The sequence below is a fragment of the Carassius auratus genome, chromosome 27, assembly GCF_003368295.1.
Source record: "Carassius auratus strain Wakin chromosome 27, ASM336829v1, whole genome shotgun sequence".
NCBI lineage: Eukaryota > Metazoa > Chordata > Actinopteri > Cypriniformes > Cyprinidae > Carassius > Carassius auratus.
In genome coordinates this window covers 23,471,856-23,489,758 of record NC_039269.1, presented here as the reverse complement: position 1 = coordinate 23,489,758, position 17,903 = coordinate 23,471,856, and the positions used below count along the sequence as shown (strand labels likewise).

Genomic DNA, 17,903 nt, shown 5'->3' with positions numbered 1-17,903 from the left:
TAATATAATGTATCTGTTATATTCTATAAGTCTTTAATAAGAAATAAAAACACCAATTCACAAACAAAACTTTTTTTCTCAGAATATACCTGGCATATTATTTCACCCTCAGATGTACTTGTTTGATCGACTACCAAACTGTCTAGACAAAAGAAGAAGAAGAAAAAGAAAAATATGTATTCCCGAAAGTTCCATAAAGTCAGCATGCCAGTTTAAGAACATACTTAACAGTTTGTGGGAACCGGCCTCAGAGGGTCAGAATGTTTCATCTTATGTTGAGGCTACATCAAGTTATTTAGTAAACCTTTCAGCAATGTCACTTTCATGTCATTAACTCAAAGACACACAAAAAACAAAATCTATGCAGGCTGATATATTCTCATCTTCTGATGTCATTTATAGGCAAAAACTGTCCAGACAAAAGACACATTTTGATGACATTGATTGTTTTCCTTTTTATGAGCGAAAGTTTGACTAAGGGAGTGTCAGATTGTGTTACCCTTGACTGTGTCTAATTCAACATTGGGAAAATGATGACAGGATCTGAGTCTGACTGACAAAGTCTGTGTATGACTCTGACAAAAGAAGGATTTAGTTTCTCAGTCTAGACTTGGAGTTCAAACTTTGCAATAGTATGATTACGAAAGTTTTCTTACCTTTCCTGAAGCTGTCTTGAGGGAATCAATCCAGCCCTGAGGTTGGCGTCACCGTGCCGTCTGGCCTGCCACCAGGTGTCATCTTCTTGGCTTACAATCTGTAACACATCTCCTCTCCAGAATTCCAACCCGGCGTCTTTGCATGGAATAGCAGGATCTGCTTGGGGATTATAGTTGAAAAGTGCCCTTACAAAGATCTGCAAAAACCCACAAATACATTTTGATGTCAACAAGTTCGGTTTTAATTATCTGAAGTGTAAATCAATTTAGAAAACAGCTCTTTACACATTATTATTTTAATAGTGAGACCTTGTTATCCATGGTCTCTGGCTCTTCTTTGGTGCCAGGGATGACTTTGAAGGTCACTGCTCCTTCTGACTTGGCCTGGAGAATGTGATAATAACATACAGGCCCAAAACAAGCTTACAACTTTCAGATTCAATAACACTTATGAATAAAGACAAAATGCAGATTTGTCATCCTGCAGAAAACGTACATTCTAAAAATAAAAAAATAAAAAAAACATTTACACACACAGATTAGACACCAGTTTCTATTTTGGATATTATTGGCTTCTGGTCTAGACAGTATAGTCATGTTAACCAAGAGAGGTTTGCTAGTTAAGCTAGTTAAAACGTCTTGTGGGGACACCAACACAATATCATCCTATGCTGGAAACCAGCTTCCAAAATGCATACTAGTATGGGAAGGATCTCCTTTGGGTTCTTGTCCTCCATTGGAACACCATTGACTTCCTTGAGCTTGTCCCCTTCATGAATTAGACCTGTAGTATTAACCAATGAACCAATGAGAAGAATGTTTTAGCAGAATTAATTATGTTAAACATTGAGTTTAAGTGATGTGACATACGGCCAAGTATGGTGACCCATACTCAGAATTTGTGCTCTGCTTTTTTAACCCATCCAAAGTGCACACACACAGCATTAAACACACACACATCATGGGAAGCCATTTATGCTGCGGCGCCCGGGGAGCAGTTGGGGGTTCAGTGCCTTGCTCAAGGGCACCTAAGTCATGGTATTGAAGGTGGAGAGAGCACTGTACATGCACTCCCCCCAACTACAATTCCTGCCGGCCCGAGAATCGAACCCACAACCCTTAAATTGCGAGTCCAACTCTCCAACCATTAGACCACGACTCCCCCACTTAACCAGGAACTATAAGCATTTGTATAGCACTGTGCCAAGAAAGACTTTTGATTAGCGACCAATCTTTTGTTTCATATTGTGATGTACATCCAAGAAAATAGAAAAGGGGAAAAATATCAGATGGCTGCATATCTGAATGTAAGCTAAGTGGACTAAATGACTGGAAAGCCATGGCAGTTATGACATTTTGATTAAAAACTATGAGCTATGAGTAAAAATGAAACATATGTACAGTATGGATGAATAATTCACAATAAGATCAATAAGATGGTAATTTTTTTTCTTTTCGTGTCAACTTTAAGTGTTCTCCTATGTCTATATACTGATTTTGGTTCTAGTTAGTTTTTAATATTAATAAATTAAAAATGTTTCTCACCACTTCGATCAGCAGCTCCTCCTCTCATGACCCGAGCCACCACTATAGCTCCAGTAGACTCATCTCTCTTGATGGTGGCTCCCTGGAACATAGAAACATTCTGAATTATTTTTTTTTAAATTAAAGTTCCAAAAAGCAATGTGCTTGTAAATCAATATGTGAGTGTCAGGTTAGAAATCGGTACAGAAATGTCTTAAGAAAGGGTGATACAGGTGTGAATATCATAAAAAGAATCTTAAGCATGTTATGCAGTGAGAGCTGAGCTTTAAATGTTGCCTTAAACCATGAAAAAGTCAAACTTAATGAGGGAAACCCGTCGTGAAAGCTCAAATTAGGACAGAAAAGCTTTTGTTTTAAATCACACATATTGTTGACATGATATGTCAAACATTTGATCCGTTTTCTTTTAGTGTGTGAAGGAAAATTCAACAGCCAATGGAATTAATCTTCCAGGTCCATTGGATCTAAACACACATCACATTTGACCTTGATGAATTAGACACATGTCTGTGTTTTGCTACAGTTCCATAACTATTAGCACCATCTCACATCACTTGAACAGAAAAATCATTTCTGTTTTAATCGTGTACCAAAATGTTCATTTCATACACATCATCTCCCATGACAATCAGTACAATGACTGTGGGCACAATACCACAGCTACAATAATATTGTTTAGGTTAAACCCTCCAAAACATATTAACAACTTGCAGAGGTCCTAAATTTAACTCTAGTCCAAACTTGGGTGATATTTTAGTCTTTGAAAGGCCTTTTAGATAACTGTTTTCAGGAGGACAGGCTTTAACAAGCCGGTGCAGAATCAGACAATGAGGTAAATTATGCTATAAGGGACAAGAGTTAGGGGGCCCTGCATAGTTCCTCAACCACAGGAGAAGCCAAAATGGCCTGTAGTCCTTAATCGCAGGGCTAAGGCCCCCTATAAGTATGACAATAAGATCTCTTTAGGTTGTGGAGAACTTTTTAGTACCTTCTCATGATCCTTAAATAAAAATAGGAAAAGCCATGGCCCAGTGTTTATAACTCTCTACTCATGGTGTGGGAAAGCAAATGGGTTCTGGTTTGTGCCTCTTTGTAATAGCCTGCTCAAAGAGAGAACAGTCAGATTTAAGGTTAATGTAGCCGCATGGCAACATCACTGATAATAATTTGTAAGGTAACCCCCATCTGCCAGGTCTGACTTCTACTGCACAACTCCCTGTAAACCACAAATACATCGAGCACAGACCAAGTCTGCAGACACTTTTGTTTGTACAGTATCACAGCATGATACTGGGATGATGGCAAAGCACTGGTTTCAGATGTCATAAAGACGGTCATGTTGTTGTAAGCCATACTATGTCGTATCTGCTCCAAACTTCACATGTTTAATAAGAGTCCTGGGTTGAACACATGTAAAGGCCAATTTTCTGTCATAATCATAGCATCTTCTGCTGGAAACAGTAAACAACTTGCTTTATACTAACTTAAAGATGCAGAGTTTGGCACAAATAAATATTCCTCTTATATTTACCACTTTAAATTCAGTTTTTTTTTTTTTTTTTTTGCCATCTGAAGGTGGTGGGCTGGGTGGGAGGGCCCTTTCAACACTGCATGCAGCTTTATTAATTGCTGTGATGCAAAGCTGAAGTTTTGGCAGTCATTACTCCAGTCCTTAGTGTCACATGATCCAGATATTTATAAAAAACAATGCTGATTTAGTGATTGAAACATTTCTTATTGTTTTTTATGCTGAAAACAGTTGTACTGCTTAATATTTGTGTGCAAACCATGAGACATTTAGTTTTTTTATTGTTTTATTATTATTATTATTTTTTTTTTAAGTTAATTTCTTTTTTAGGTAGCAATATAAATGTTTTACTGTCACTTTTAATCAGCCGTATGTGTCCTTGCTAACTTTAAAAAAAAATCAAACAAAACTAAAATAAAACAGTGTAGTATATTTAGTGACACTCTGCATCTTCTTGTTCCCACCAGACTGCTAGAAAATGTTGTTTATTTGACTGTTCTCTAGTAGTGTATTCAATTCTAATCGCAATCATGATATACAACAATGAAAAAAAAAAAAAAAAAAAAAAAAAACCTTTAGGGAGCATGATGACATTGAAGGACTTTTCGTCACAGTCATCTCTTTCCATTCATTCTCTGGAATTCATGAAGCTCCATTCAAATGGCTGCCTGCTTCAGCATTATTCACCAGATGTTATAGACGAAAATACTAATAATAGGGAAAATCTGCATTTTACAAGTTATGCATTATGAATGGGAAGACAGCCACATTGTGCGTCAAAACGAGAAGGATAAACCACAATAAAAAGATAGACCTTGTTTGAGAGGGTTCGATCTGAAGTCATGCATTTTATTAGGAGAGGGCTTTACAGTGTTTCCTATTTGTATTCAAAGCATCCCATCTAAGTACCACAAATGTAAGTGCAGATGGTTTTGCTCAGAGATGGAAAATATGATTCTGGAGGTAAACTGATCCAGGTTGCACTTTGATACTCTTAAGTATTATAATCCAAATCTTACCCCTAAATATGCGTGCCTTATTAGTGTTATGCTGATTATAATCAAAAACAGTTCAGTCTGATTACTTGATTTCAATTGATTTCTAATCAATTTCAGTGCCCTGACTTTTACATAAACATGAAGTATAACTCAGAGTTTAATTGATGGAAAAAGTTAATCTATGAATGAACTTTCCAAGCAATAGTCTTCAGGAATGAGTTTGTAAATGCATCTGACAGTTTAATGTTGTATGGCAGACCAGTGCAATTTACATTTAAAGGTGGAGCAGATATCTCTAATGGATTGTAGATATGATGACGGTCCATAATGACTTAAATGCTGAGTTCCTACTACTACAAACCTGTTTTAACAAACATGGACTATTTTCCTATTTTTTTACTCATTTTATTCAGAAGGACCCACCAGTGGCTCCTGGTTTTTAACCAAACAAACAATCTTGAATGAATCTTCCTCTTTCTCGATGTAATCGGGCAGTGGGGGTAGAGGAGGCAACCGAGGGTCATACTCTTTCTGAGACACCATGTCATGCACTGAGAGAAGAGCCTGAAGAGGATAATGAAAACATAGTGGAATTAGGAATTAAGTTAGCCACGTTTGTAAGGGATAATGTGTGACACGATGTTACAAATCACTGTTTTGTTTTTTTTTTCACAACAATATGTATAATGAATATGTATATCCGAGTGAAGAATCTTTTTGAATGAGACAAAATGTAGGGCAGGATTGTCCATGCAGCCTTATAATAAAAAAATGCAGTCTTTAAAAGTGACTTTCAAAAACATAAATAACTTTTACAGACCACAATCTTTTGAACAGTAGCATACATATAAAAGGTTAAAATATTTTCAGAAAATCAAAAGGAAAACCAACAGTCAACACTGCTGACTGGTCTTTACACTTGGCTTGATAAAGAATCTTTCCACATTGGATATCACCTTACTGAGGCAACCTAGTGTTGCTTTATAAAATGTGAGAGCCAAACAAATGATCCAAGAAGCAACATATCATTAGACCAATCACAAATAAATCTGTCAAAGCTCTCATTGGTGAAACTCCTGAACTCTATAAACTTAATGTGTGGGTCTGGATTTTTACAGGCCTTAAGATGTTTTTTTCATATTCAGTTTTTCAATATTTTATTAATGATATATCATGAAATTTTTACCAAATACTATTTGTGTACTTTGACACCAGCCCACCATAAAAGCAGATTTTCTTTTATTTTCTTCTGTTTTCAGTCAAACATTTATGTCAGTCAAGCCTTTGCCTTTTTTGTAATTGTCACTGAATCTTGACCTAAATGTATATTCTCTTCTCACCTGTACATGAGGTTTATAGAGCAGGTATAACAACTCTGTTGTCTCTGGGCTGGCGACTACACAGCGCAGCTCTTCTGCCAACTGGAATGACAAATAAGAAGCATTAAACATTTCATAATGTCTATATGATATGGTATAACAGGCAAAAGTCTCTGACCAACCCATTTGGCTTAGTTTGTGCTCCAGGTATCATGAACTGATCTGGTGCCAGTTTGCTTTGGCAATGCTCGGAGGTCTGGTTCAGTCTATCCCAACCCACTTGACAATATTATGCGAATGTTTGCATAGCAGGTCAAAAAGCCACAGTACCAGGAGACCTGGAGAAATAGCTGTTTCTGTTGTGGTTCAGCCAAGCAACAACCAACCTGACTGAATGTGGTTCTGAGTGACACCGGACCTGACATTAAACAAACATTAAATCTCCAAAACTGAAATTTTACACTGAGCTGCGATGTAAGGAAAATGCTTTTAACGGCTAAATGCTCCAAAATGTCCTCCTCATTTTCAGTCCGAGAGAAGATGGAAAGTGATACACTTTAAAACTACTCTTTGCCTTAATGAAATACAGCATGCACAGTCAAAAGCTGGAGATAATCTTTCTTTTAAGAGTCTCTGCAGAATTGAGTTGATAAAGACAGAGCTGATTGTTTTTGCAAGGTGTGCAAGGAAAAGGAAAAACTTTAGTTTTATAATATAAATGTGAATACTGTTGGGAGATAACTTTAATGAGGAAAGATAGAGGTTGAATTGCAATCCAACTGTTTCTGTGATTAAAATACTTCAATAAGTGGAAACAAAAAACACAAATTAACATCTTTTTAGTCAGTAGTTCAGCTTACCAAAACTAGAATTAAATATATTTTAAAATGTAATTTATTCTTGTGTCATCTTCAGTAATTGCATAAGTTTTCAGTGTTACATGATCCTTCAGAAATCCTTGTAATATATCTATCTTGTACAACAAAAAAAGATTTATTAGCACTAATATTAGCAATGTTGAAAATAGTTTTTTTTCCTGCTTAAAAGTATTTATTGTAAATTGAGATTTATAAAAAAAAAAAAAAAAAAAATCTCTACCCCAAACTTTGTCAAAAGCTCTATTATAAAAATTTATAATAAGAAAAAAATGTTTCTTCTTGAGCACCAAATTCGGATATTGGGACACCTGACCATTACACCAACAGTGACTTTCTTAATACATAGAAACCTTATAATGATTATGAACCTTGCTTTGTATACTGGGGCACCGTGGGGTACACTGAAGCGTTAAAGAGATAGTTCACCCAAAAATGGAAATTCTGTCATTACTTTCTCACCCTCATGTCGTTCCAAACCTGTAAGACTTTCGTTCATTTTCAGAACACAAAGTAAGATATTTTTGATGCATTCCGAGAGCTCTCTGACCCTCCCATAGACAGTAACGAGGAGATTGTTAAAATAACCCATGTGACATCAGTGGTTCAACTGTTACTTTACAGAGCTATGAGAATATTTTTTTGTATGCAAAGAAAACAAAAATAACAACTTTATTCAACAATTTGTATGAATTGTACAAGTTGAGGTTGTAGGATTGAGCGAGGAGTTTACTGCTTCTGTCTTCCCCTTATCTATTTTGACCCCTTTAGGGTTAATGTGATATCCAAGGAACTGATGAAAGCTAATGGAATATACACTTCTCAGCTTTGAGGTCAAAATGGTACTCACTCAGCTTGGCCAGCACAAGTGAGACATGGTGACAATGGTCAGTCTCGTTCGGGTAATATACAATGGATGTAAACCTGGACAAAGCGATGGAGGTACTCCTGGATCACCTCACTCGTGAACTCTTGGAATACAGAAGGGGCACTGACCAGGCCATATGAGATGACACAGTAATGTAGGGGCCACAAAAGTTGTTTTCCATTCAAACGTATTATCCGAATGAAGTTGTATGTGCTGCAAAGGTCAAGCTTCATGAAGATGATAGCTTCACACAACAATTCCAAAGTAGCCAGGATGAGGGTACCTGTATTTCACAGTAAGTTTGTTAACAGACTGGTGATCGATGCAGATACTTTTTTGTCCTTTTTCATCATAAATAAGAAACCAGTAGCAGCAGGGGATTTTGATGGATGAATGTAGCCCTGGGATAGTGCTTCCAAGTACTTTTCCATGGACTTCTGTTTGGGAATGACAGTGGATAAATCTTTTCTCTAGGCACTGGTTCACCAGGCAGCAGATTAACAGCGTGGCTCCACTGTCAATGAGGTGGTAAGTGGGAGGCTCACTTGGGACAGAAGGCTTTCTTGAAGTGAGAAGTACAGGACGGAGCTTCAAGAGACATTTGTTTAATTGGGTCTTGATGGTAATGGAATTGACTTCAAATACAAGCGACTTGCATGGAGGAACTGATGGAAAGCAATAAAGCAAACACGGAGGGCCCCACTTCAGGACATGTCCTGAAGAACAGGATACCATGGGTGCTTAACGAGCCATGGGCACTCCAAGATGATGACCACTGTTGTCTTTTCCTGAACCAGGAGAGTGATGTCTTCCACTTGCAAGCAGCCCAGCTGTAGCCTTATTTGGCCCACACAGTGACAGATAGTGCTATGACCCAGAGGTTTCCTTTTTATTTAGAAGAACATGAAGTTTCACATGGATATTCTGGAGGTGGGTGCAACAGATATTAAGTTGCAGGCTGACCCTAAATCTAGACACAGATAGGGAGGCATTAGAGACAGTAAGAGTTACAAAGGTGGCTAAAGGCTTGGCATAGAGATTATGGTAAGTGACGAAACTCTTTGTTTGTGGGTCTCGATGGGGTGTGTAGATACCACATGTCTGTACTCCATAATATGGACAGAGATCAAGAGTACACAAGGATTGACGCTTTGCCGAGGAGAGAGAGCAAGTGCAGATCTTTGCCAGTTTGGGGAAAGTCATGGCCTAATGGTTAGAGAGTGGGACTTATTATCCAAAAGGTTAAAAGTTCGAGTCTCGGGCCAGCAACGATTGTAGGTGGGGGGAGTGAATGTACAGCACTCTTTCCACATTCAATACCACGAGCCTTGAGCAAGGCACTGAACCACCAACTGCTCCCCGCCGCAGCAAAAATGGCTGCCCACTGCTCCGGGTGTGTGTTCATGATGTGTATTTAATGCTGTGTTACTGTTATGGGCACTTTGGATGGGTTAAATGCAGAGCATGGCAAACTCAGCAAATTCTGAGTATGGGTCACCATACTTGGCCCTATGTCACATCATTTGTCACTTGTTTGTGGCCTGGTTCTGGAGACGTATCTGGCTGGGAATTAAGATACAAGGAGCAGATGTGATGTATCATTGAGGCAATTCTTCATCCAGTGAGCCATGCAGATGGACAGCTGAATGAATTATACAAGCCCGCTGGAGTTGTTGTGAGCAGCATGTTGCAGCCTCAATGCGAGTTCCAGTTCTTGATGGGATGTTGGCTCATTCCAGTCATTGGCAGCTGTGAGGGTCCAGAATTTCAAAGCATCTATGATTGAGGTTTTCCTTGACGTAACTGATAGAGTTGTTCACTGACTTAAGTATCACCAACAGAATCTCCAAAAACCTCACAGTAATGGGAAATTTAATTCTTAAGGGACTGAGTGGCAGGGCCAACTTGATTCCATATAGTTTCTGCCCAATGGAGAGCTCTTCATTAAAAAGGAACAAGAGTGGGGTGCCTGCAGGGTTCATGGTGGGTTGTGGTCTGGCCTTCTGTTACAGAACACCAAACACGGTAGACAAAATATTAGGAACCCAATCGCAGGTATTTATTACACAGTTTAAGAATAATGACAGCTAAGTATGTAAGCAGAGATTCAGAGCAGCACACTACACAGGGGAGCAGAACATACAAATACATACACAGGGGATTACTTAAGGAGATCGCTGGAGATAATGCTGGAGATTGCTGGAGTTAACTTTGGAAACCACTGTAGACAACACAGTAGATATTGTTGTCTGGATACTAGTTTCTCTCTTTAGCTGTCCAAACTCAATTTTTGAGCGAAGTAAACAGAAATTATTATTGTTCATGTACACAATAGTACACATATAATGACACATAATAATATCCATTGTATTTAACAAATTATCTGTATTAAAACCTGAGCCTTTTATCAAATATTTCCTTACTTCCTGAAGCAAGACACTGACCAGTCTGACGTAGCGATATTGGCTCAACCAGTGGTGAGAATTTAGTACAGGACTATTTATTTCTTTGACCAATGCAGATGACAGGGTTTTTCGGGAAGCTTGTTTGAAACAATAATTATTTTTTAACTAATTTCCAGTTTGTCATGCTGGTGGTGCAGAAATTATACACTGCAGTTTTAAAGAGCTTAGGAAAAATTGGGTCATGCTGGGCATTGACACACAAAAATGCCATTTTGGCCTTGAATATAAATAGGTATGGCCAAATTTAAAAAATAATAAAAAGCAATAAATAAACGAGTGTCTGTGAAGCTGCACATGTATTTATGTGACACTGGGGTGTTCACAAGTAATCCCTTCCAGTACACTTCAAACTGACAACACTAAACAGACTAAAGGTCCTTCAACTGAATCCCGTCCCAGCTCTGCTTGAGTGTCTGATCACTCTGGTCTGGAGACAAAAACCACTAGTTGCCCCAGAGGAGAACTTACGTCCTGAGCCAGGCCCTGTGTGCTTTCCAACAGTGGAGCAGGCCGCTGGGCTCTGTACTTCTGCAGTCTGTCATAGACCTGTGAGGAGAAGAGAAGTGGCATTAGACTGCCGTCCGATGCCCAGAGGGTTACTGTTCACCCTTTTGACCCTCACCCCTGAAATACATCTGTAGAAGCAAAATGTTTCTCTGTATTATGTAAGTAATATATCACTCAATATGATAAGCAGAAGTAACCGAAGTGTAAATATGTCAGTCAAATCTATAGTAACATGATTTTTTGTGTGTGTGTTTATCGTTTATCTGTCTGTTCATCCATTGGCTGGACTGTATGGTGCAGGTAATGCTAAAGCTATTAGAATATCAGCCAAGAAAGATGTAATCATATTTATGGTCCTCACACAGCTAAGAGAGCTCATAAAGACGAACATGTTTCATAACAGATGTATTAGGTAAAACTATTTTAATTTTTAAAAAGATGATGTCATACGCTAAAAACCAAATACATTTTGGCTTGTAGGTTTGGGGCTACATTCTCTGTTAACACAAAACTGCATGTAACACACTTAACACACTTGCTATCAAAATCTCTTGCTATTTCTTAATGCAGATCAATGTGTCAAATATCACACCTTACGTATAGGAAGCCAACAAATAAATCTATTAAATATTTATTTCCACAATAAGGGAATTGCCATTTTGTGAACAATTTTATGATGATGTATATTCTGACTTACACTGCATATTTATTTCAAATTCTTATGGTACATTTCTTGTTTATTGTTTAAATTTTTTTCCCCCAACACAATTAAGAGCTTTGATTTACTTTACAGTCATATGGCCAAAACAAAAACTTTCTTTTTTACATACTTAGTAGCCTTTAGTTTCATGTTTTTGTTCGCTGCTGAGATGGACTCTGACATTAGTTGTTGTGTAGTGAGATTTGGTTTAATGAGATCAGTTTAAGACATTTCATACTCATGCTGAAATGTCTTGCAAATAAAGTAAATTCATAGCTTGCCTCTGGAGATATGCTTGTCAGTGTAACAAACACTTTTCCTTTTAATGGCCCCTTAACAGGTGTGTGTGAGGGAAGTTTCAAGCAGCAGTTTCACATGCTATAACTCATCTAAACTATTTTTGAATTATTGCATGTAGGTTTCTGTGAACTTATTTGAATTTAAAACTACATTAAATATTCATATTTTAAATTTCTATCGCCTTTTTTATCAAATGAACTATAATGAAGGTAAAAAGATCAATTACAGTACATGAAACACACTTTCCTATATTTACTAAAATACACAAGCATTCAAACATTTGGTTTTAGCACATCTGCAATTGGTATACCAAAACTGGTAAACTTAAAAAACCTAATTTAGTAGTTTAATTGTGAGGACGTAGTGCTGAAGGACAACTAAATATTTAATGAAGTATAATGATTGTGCTAAAAGTGGAACTACTGCAAGTATACTTTCATGTACACTATCAAAATATTAAGCACAATATAAACACATTAATATTAAGAAATGTGCATTGTACACAAACATTTAGAGGAAGCATTTTAATAATTCTGTTATTGCACTTCAAAAATTAATAACTAACTGTGAATTGAATCTAACTGATTCTCGCTGTTTACCCAAAGATTCACAGCCCATACCTGTTACTGATGTCTTATATATTTAATGTTTCTTTAAATAAATCTGTCAGGAAAAGTTATAACAGCCACTGAGTAGCCTAAATGAATAGACCTAGCCTTAAAATCAACAACGAATCAGAGTAGAAACATAACAATTTAAAATTTATATTTATAAGGTCATTTTAAAACTACCTTATGTACAATTTACATGTTTGCATTAATTTTTATTTGAGTGGTGATAAAAAATATTGAATCGAACTTGGACTAGTTTGGAATACTTGTTTATTGTAAACTTTAATATTATAGCAGTGTGTATGTAATAGGGCTTCCTTTATAGTTTACATCATTAGCTGAGATCTGCATGTGTTTTGTTTTATCTGCACATGTCTTTGCATGTGTGTTGTCTTTTACAATATGTCATGAAGAACAGTAAAAGCCATAAATGCTACTGGTATTTAATGTACTGTAGGTATTCATTATTATGTCATATAATATTGTTTCTGGCATGCTTTTTAAGTTTTTTTGTACCAATGATAGAAATAGCTTTCAAACATTTTTTGAGCAGTTATGTTGTTTCTAGGAAAGTGAAAAGTCAGACTGATTGGAAAATATGATCCTTTCTTAGCATTCAAAGAGAAACATCCAGCAGGAGCACTGAACACCTCACAGATCCACATGACTAATGGAACAGGGCACCCAACAGTCCAGCTGAGCTGTGTTTGGGTTTTTATCACAGTCTCCCCTTCCCCTTCAACCTCTCCTCCCTTTCTCCTCGCCTCCCCCCCTCTCTGTGTCACAGACAGCATGTGCTGGATTCATCAGACCCATCTGCCAGCAAATGATGATGCTGGGTGTGAATTTGCTGCAGTGTTTGGAGAACTTAGTTTTCAAAAGATTTCATTCTAAAGTGTATGAATGAACGATTAACCCTCTGTTGATCTCTGATCATTTAGATGTACCCTCAGAATGAAAATTTGTGACTTTTCTGGCACCTATGATATCTAAGAAAAGAAGTGAACATCACTTGTGATCTTCATTGTCAAAAAAAAACAAAACCTTTTTGTTGTTGTACAATACACAAATCACCCACAGTTAAGAAATAAATAAATAATAATAATAATATTATATTCCCTAGTTGCTTCTGAGAGTATTTTCAGACATATTAAGGCATGTTATTATTTTGAATTTGGATACACTGACAACACTAATGGCAACTATACACAACCGCATGTAAGTGAGGAATACCAGAGGGTTAGGAAGTGACGGACTGGAAAAATGTGTGATTGAAGTGAGTAGTTTACAGTACTCAATGAATGAAGGAATAATGAAAAGAAGAACCAAAAAACATTAAAGCTATCCCATGACTTTGTCACTTTTTCCATTTAATATTGTGAAGGGCTCACTCTGCTTTGGGCCTTCATGAACATCAATAAATATTTTTAAACTACTGGAAGAAACACTTGGTATCTCTAAACCATTTGTGTATTTTAAACTAGATGCTGTTACGTCTCACAACCTCATCATCTGCAGAAATAAACTGCCACTCAAAGTTAACACATGATGGACTTAAAGGCATTGTAGAATTGAACTTGACTGGATATTACAGGAATGTGATTACATAACTTCTTTATTTTCTTTAGTAAAACCCTAATCGATGCTACAATTTATCATACGACCAGATATTAGGTTCAAAATATTATGAAATTATAATTTATTTATAATTAATTAAAATACTTATTTATGACACTTTTAAGGTCCTATATAGCACTTTCAAAGCATGACTCTTTATCAAACCTTATAAAAAGGGTTCTGTTTAACACCAAAAAGGGTTCTACTATTGTAACAAGCCAAAGAACCCTGATCTGGTACCATTTAGAACCAATTTATTTTTAAGTGTGATGACTCGATGGAATTCCAGTCTAAAGCTAAACAATCACGATATTGTGTCCATCATGCACTACACAGTTTTCCATGAAATCTGTCAACTCTAACTTGAATTTCTGCAACTAGCTTTGACTCATCCAAGGTGCAAACCAGGGCAAAAATCTGTTCAAAATCATGTAGTGTATTCCAGCCTTACGTCAATGCAAAAATTTGTGATTGAGTGAATAAATGAATGAATGTGTGGGTGAGTGAGTGACTGATCAAGACAGTGAGTGTATGAATCAATCAACCAATGAATCAATCAATCAATGAATCAATGAATCATTGAATGAATCAATGAATTAACAAATGAGTCAATGAATCAATTAACGGAGTCAATGATTGAGTGAGTGAGTGAGTGAGTAAATGTGTAAATGTGCAGGTGCTTATGGTTAAGCCAGCAACTTGATCTAAATAATTTCACTCAATTCAAATCATAGCCCTGGCAAAACAACAGTCACTAAAGTGGGCTAGCAACACTCATATATTGGATGCTGCTAAAATAAAAAATCTGACCTTAATAAGCAGATGCAGAGTATTGCCCCTGAGCATGTCCTGAAGAAAAGTGCTGTCCTCTGAGGTGTCCATATGAGACTCCAGCCCATGACTCAAAGAGTCCAGCAACTTACACACACCTAAAGATGAGAGGAATATGATAAACAATCTAATAGTCTCTAATATTCCCTGAATTATTCATTTCTATTTTTATACTGAACATTTTCTTTTATTGACATGACATGTAAATGTAGGATATTAATGATTTGTCTCATTCACATATTGCCCTCTACTGGCAACACATTTAGGCTTGCAACTCTGACCCTCTATAGTGAAACGAAATGCTTAAATGCAGATCAAGATACAACTGCGTTTTACATACCTTATTATTAACCTAACTTTTAGGAGAGGTGCACAAGACCGAAAACTGAGAGCTTTCAATGAGACACAAAATACAACCTGACACCACTAATCTTTCATAAAACCTCTGAAATAATGCCATAGAGTAACCACATCCCACAGACTCAAGCCTGCAGCCAAAGTATACACAAGCACCAAACTGCACTCATGACCCTAAAACATCGTGCTCACCTCCTGGTCCAGATGATGGGTCTATCATGATGATATACAGGAAAACGACAGATAAAGGTCCTGCGTATCAAGAAAAATAAATAAAAATAAAACAATTCATATTCACTGCAAAATATTGATACTGGTATTATTTCATTGTCATATACACTACAATTTAATGTAAATATATATATGGTTTTGCATTTCCTGTCTCAAAAAAGTTGTATTGTACTGTATAATGTTATTATTATTCACTTCTGCTCATACATGTATGAACAGTTTGTTGTGGGAAATCATTCATATATAATATATCATTAATTCATGCCAAATGAATATCACTAACTGTCAACATGGTCAAACTGCAGTAGCACACAGTTCTTTTTGTTGTATCAGTATAAATTGGTTAACTTGATACTGGATTAAGAATGTCAGTGTGACCCAATTTATATGATAAAACTTACATAGCATGTGATCTGCATTTATAGTAGGATAACTTCATTATTCAAACATCTCTCACAAGACCCTGTTAACATTAAAAAGGGGCCTATCACTATCAGAAATCAAACTTTGTTATTCTACAGCTTACCTGGCCTGCAGTAATGGTCTTGTCTGGTAGTTCACTTCTAAACTCTGCATGAAGTGTAACAGAGGCTCACTCACAAACTATCAGGCAGATAGATCATCATCGGTAATGACCTAAATGGAACAGACAAGCAGACACACTCAATAAAGCAGCACAGCATCTGACCTCTTTAGCTCCAATATGGCACAAATAAACCTCAGCCTTCTGCAACTGCGAAACAGACACATTAAAAATCAACTACATTTATTTACTGACCTTATTGAATATTTTAAGTAAATAGTTGATTATATGGCATTGCAGCACCTTGCAGTCCAGTTATAGAAGAAATCAAAGCACACCAGAGATGTATTTACTGTGCTGGACTAGTTTACAAGAAATTTACCAAATAAACTTACAAAAATAAACTTTTTTTTTTTTTTCAGTCATTAACTGAAAACACATATAAAATGTATTTAGTGTTTTAAAAAAAGTATATATATATATATATATATATATATATATATATATATATATATATATATATATATATATATATATATATATATATATATATATATATATATATATATATATATACCATATGATAAATGTAATATTATAAAATGAATTAGAAATATTGTGATTATCTCCAAAGTGAATACCCAGTGTAATAAATGATATTGACTATTTGATTCTAAACATTTACTGTCAACAAATGGAATAGTGCCACACTACTTTTTATCACGTCAATTATTGGTTCATTTAGCACCAAAAATAGGTGTGCTTTTCACTCCATATACCTTAGTTCTTATATTGTTCAGAACATTTCAATATTCTTCAGTTATTGAAAAAGCCTAAGTGGTAACAGGGGATCCAAAAATACTATCATAAATATGTCAATGCCTTTATTCATCCTTTTTTAATAAACAATAATATAATTTAATGTAAGAATTCATTAACCTTTACTAAATTAAAAATAAATTCTCCTAATTCCATCCAAAGGTTTTGGACAAGTTTACATAAATAATAACAATATCAATAAAAAATAAAAAAATGAAATAATAATAATAATAATAATAATAATAATAATAATAATAATAATAATAATAATAATAATAATAATAATAAAAAGTTAACAACCTTATCTTACTTTTACCAACAAATAAATAATAATATTAATAATAATGAATAAACTCCTTCAGCTGTTACTTGATTTTGGTTTTGAAAAATAGGCTATTACAGATATGTTTGTTATTTCATTTTTTATCAGTCAGCTCAACACTGTTTGATGTTTGTTTAGATTTTGTCAAAGAGTAAACATAACTTTTAACCTATGCTTTTAAAAAGCTGAACAAGGTTAGAGTCTTTAATAACAGAATTCAGTTCCATAAATTGGACAGGAAAATTGTGGAAACAGGAAAACTATAAAAACATATTCATAAGGTGATTAATATCCTATTTAAGCAAATTCCTTAAGAATAAAGATTTATTTTCAATTATATTGGTAATCCAAAGAAGTGTGAGGAGATAAATTGTGTGAGTAGCTTAGCAAATTTACAGTCTAACAGAGCTTGCTGGTGGAATTTGGGCAATTTAGGAGGGAGTTTAGAAATATTAAAGTAACACGTTAATTTAGCAGAAATTTTGAGCCACCAAACTGAAACGCACAACCAGAATTGACCAGTCAGCCACAGATATTTAGAAAAGAGGTGAGGTGGGTCTGGTGCCATCTAGTGGTTCAGAGGATACTGATATAAAATTATCATTTTTAGCTCTGTCAGAACAGCGTAGTCAAATTTACTTTCATTATGAAGTCCTAAACTACATTACACTGTGTACACATTATGCATATATACTCTATTTTGACACTTTTTAACCTTTTAGCCTATGGAGAAACTGAAATACACAGAGATCCGCTGAACATTACCTTGTTTAATAGGATTTTTTACTTCTATACATTAATTTAAGATCTTTTAGCTTCAGTTAAACAAGT

At 35.7% G+C, this 17,903-nt stretch overlaps 1 protein-coding gene across 1 annotated transcript in view; it reads right to left on the bottom strand.

Annotated features, from left to right (window-relative positions):
- The window catches only part of LOC113046428 (MAGUK p55 subfamily member 7), a 50,891-nt gene extending 34,879 nt beyond the window's left edge, over nt 1–16,012 (bottom strand). The window contains 10 exon segments of the mRNA XM_074559822.1: nt 657–853; nt 966–1,040; nt 1,355–1,440; nt 2,202–2,283; nt 5,151–5,291; nt 6,068–6,148; nt 10,723–10,800; nt 14,800–14,918; nt 15,370–15,429; nt 15,935–16,012. Coding sequence (XP_074415923.1) covers nt 657–853; nt 966–1,040; nt 1,355–1,440; nt 2,202–2,283; nt 5,151–5,291; nt 6,068–6,148; nt 10,723–10,800; nt 14,800–14,918; nt 15,370–15,397 — 887 coding nt within the window. The 5' untranslated portion in view covers nt 15,398–15,429; nt 15,935–16,012.
- Between the last annotated feature and the right edge of the window lie 1,891 nt (nt 16,013–17,903).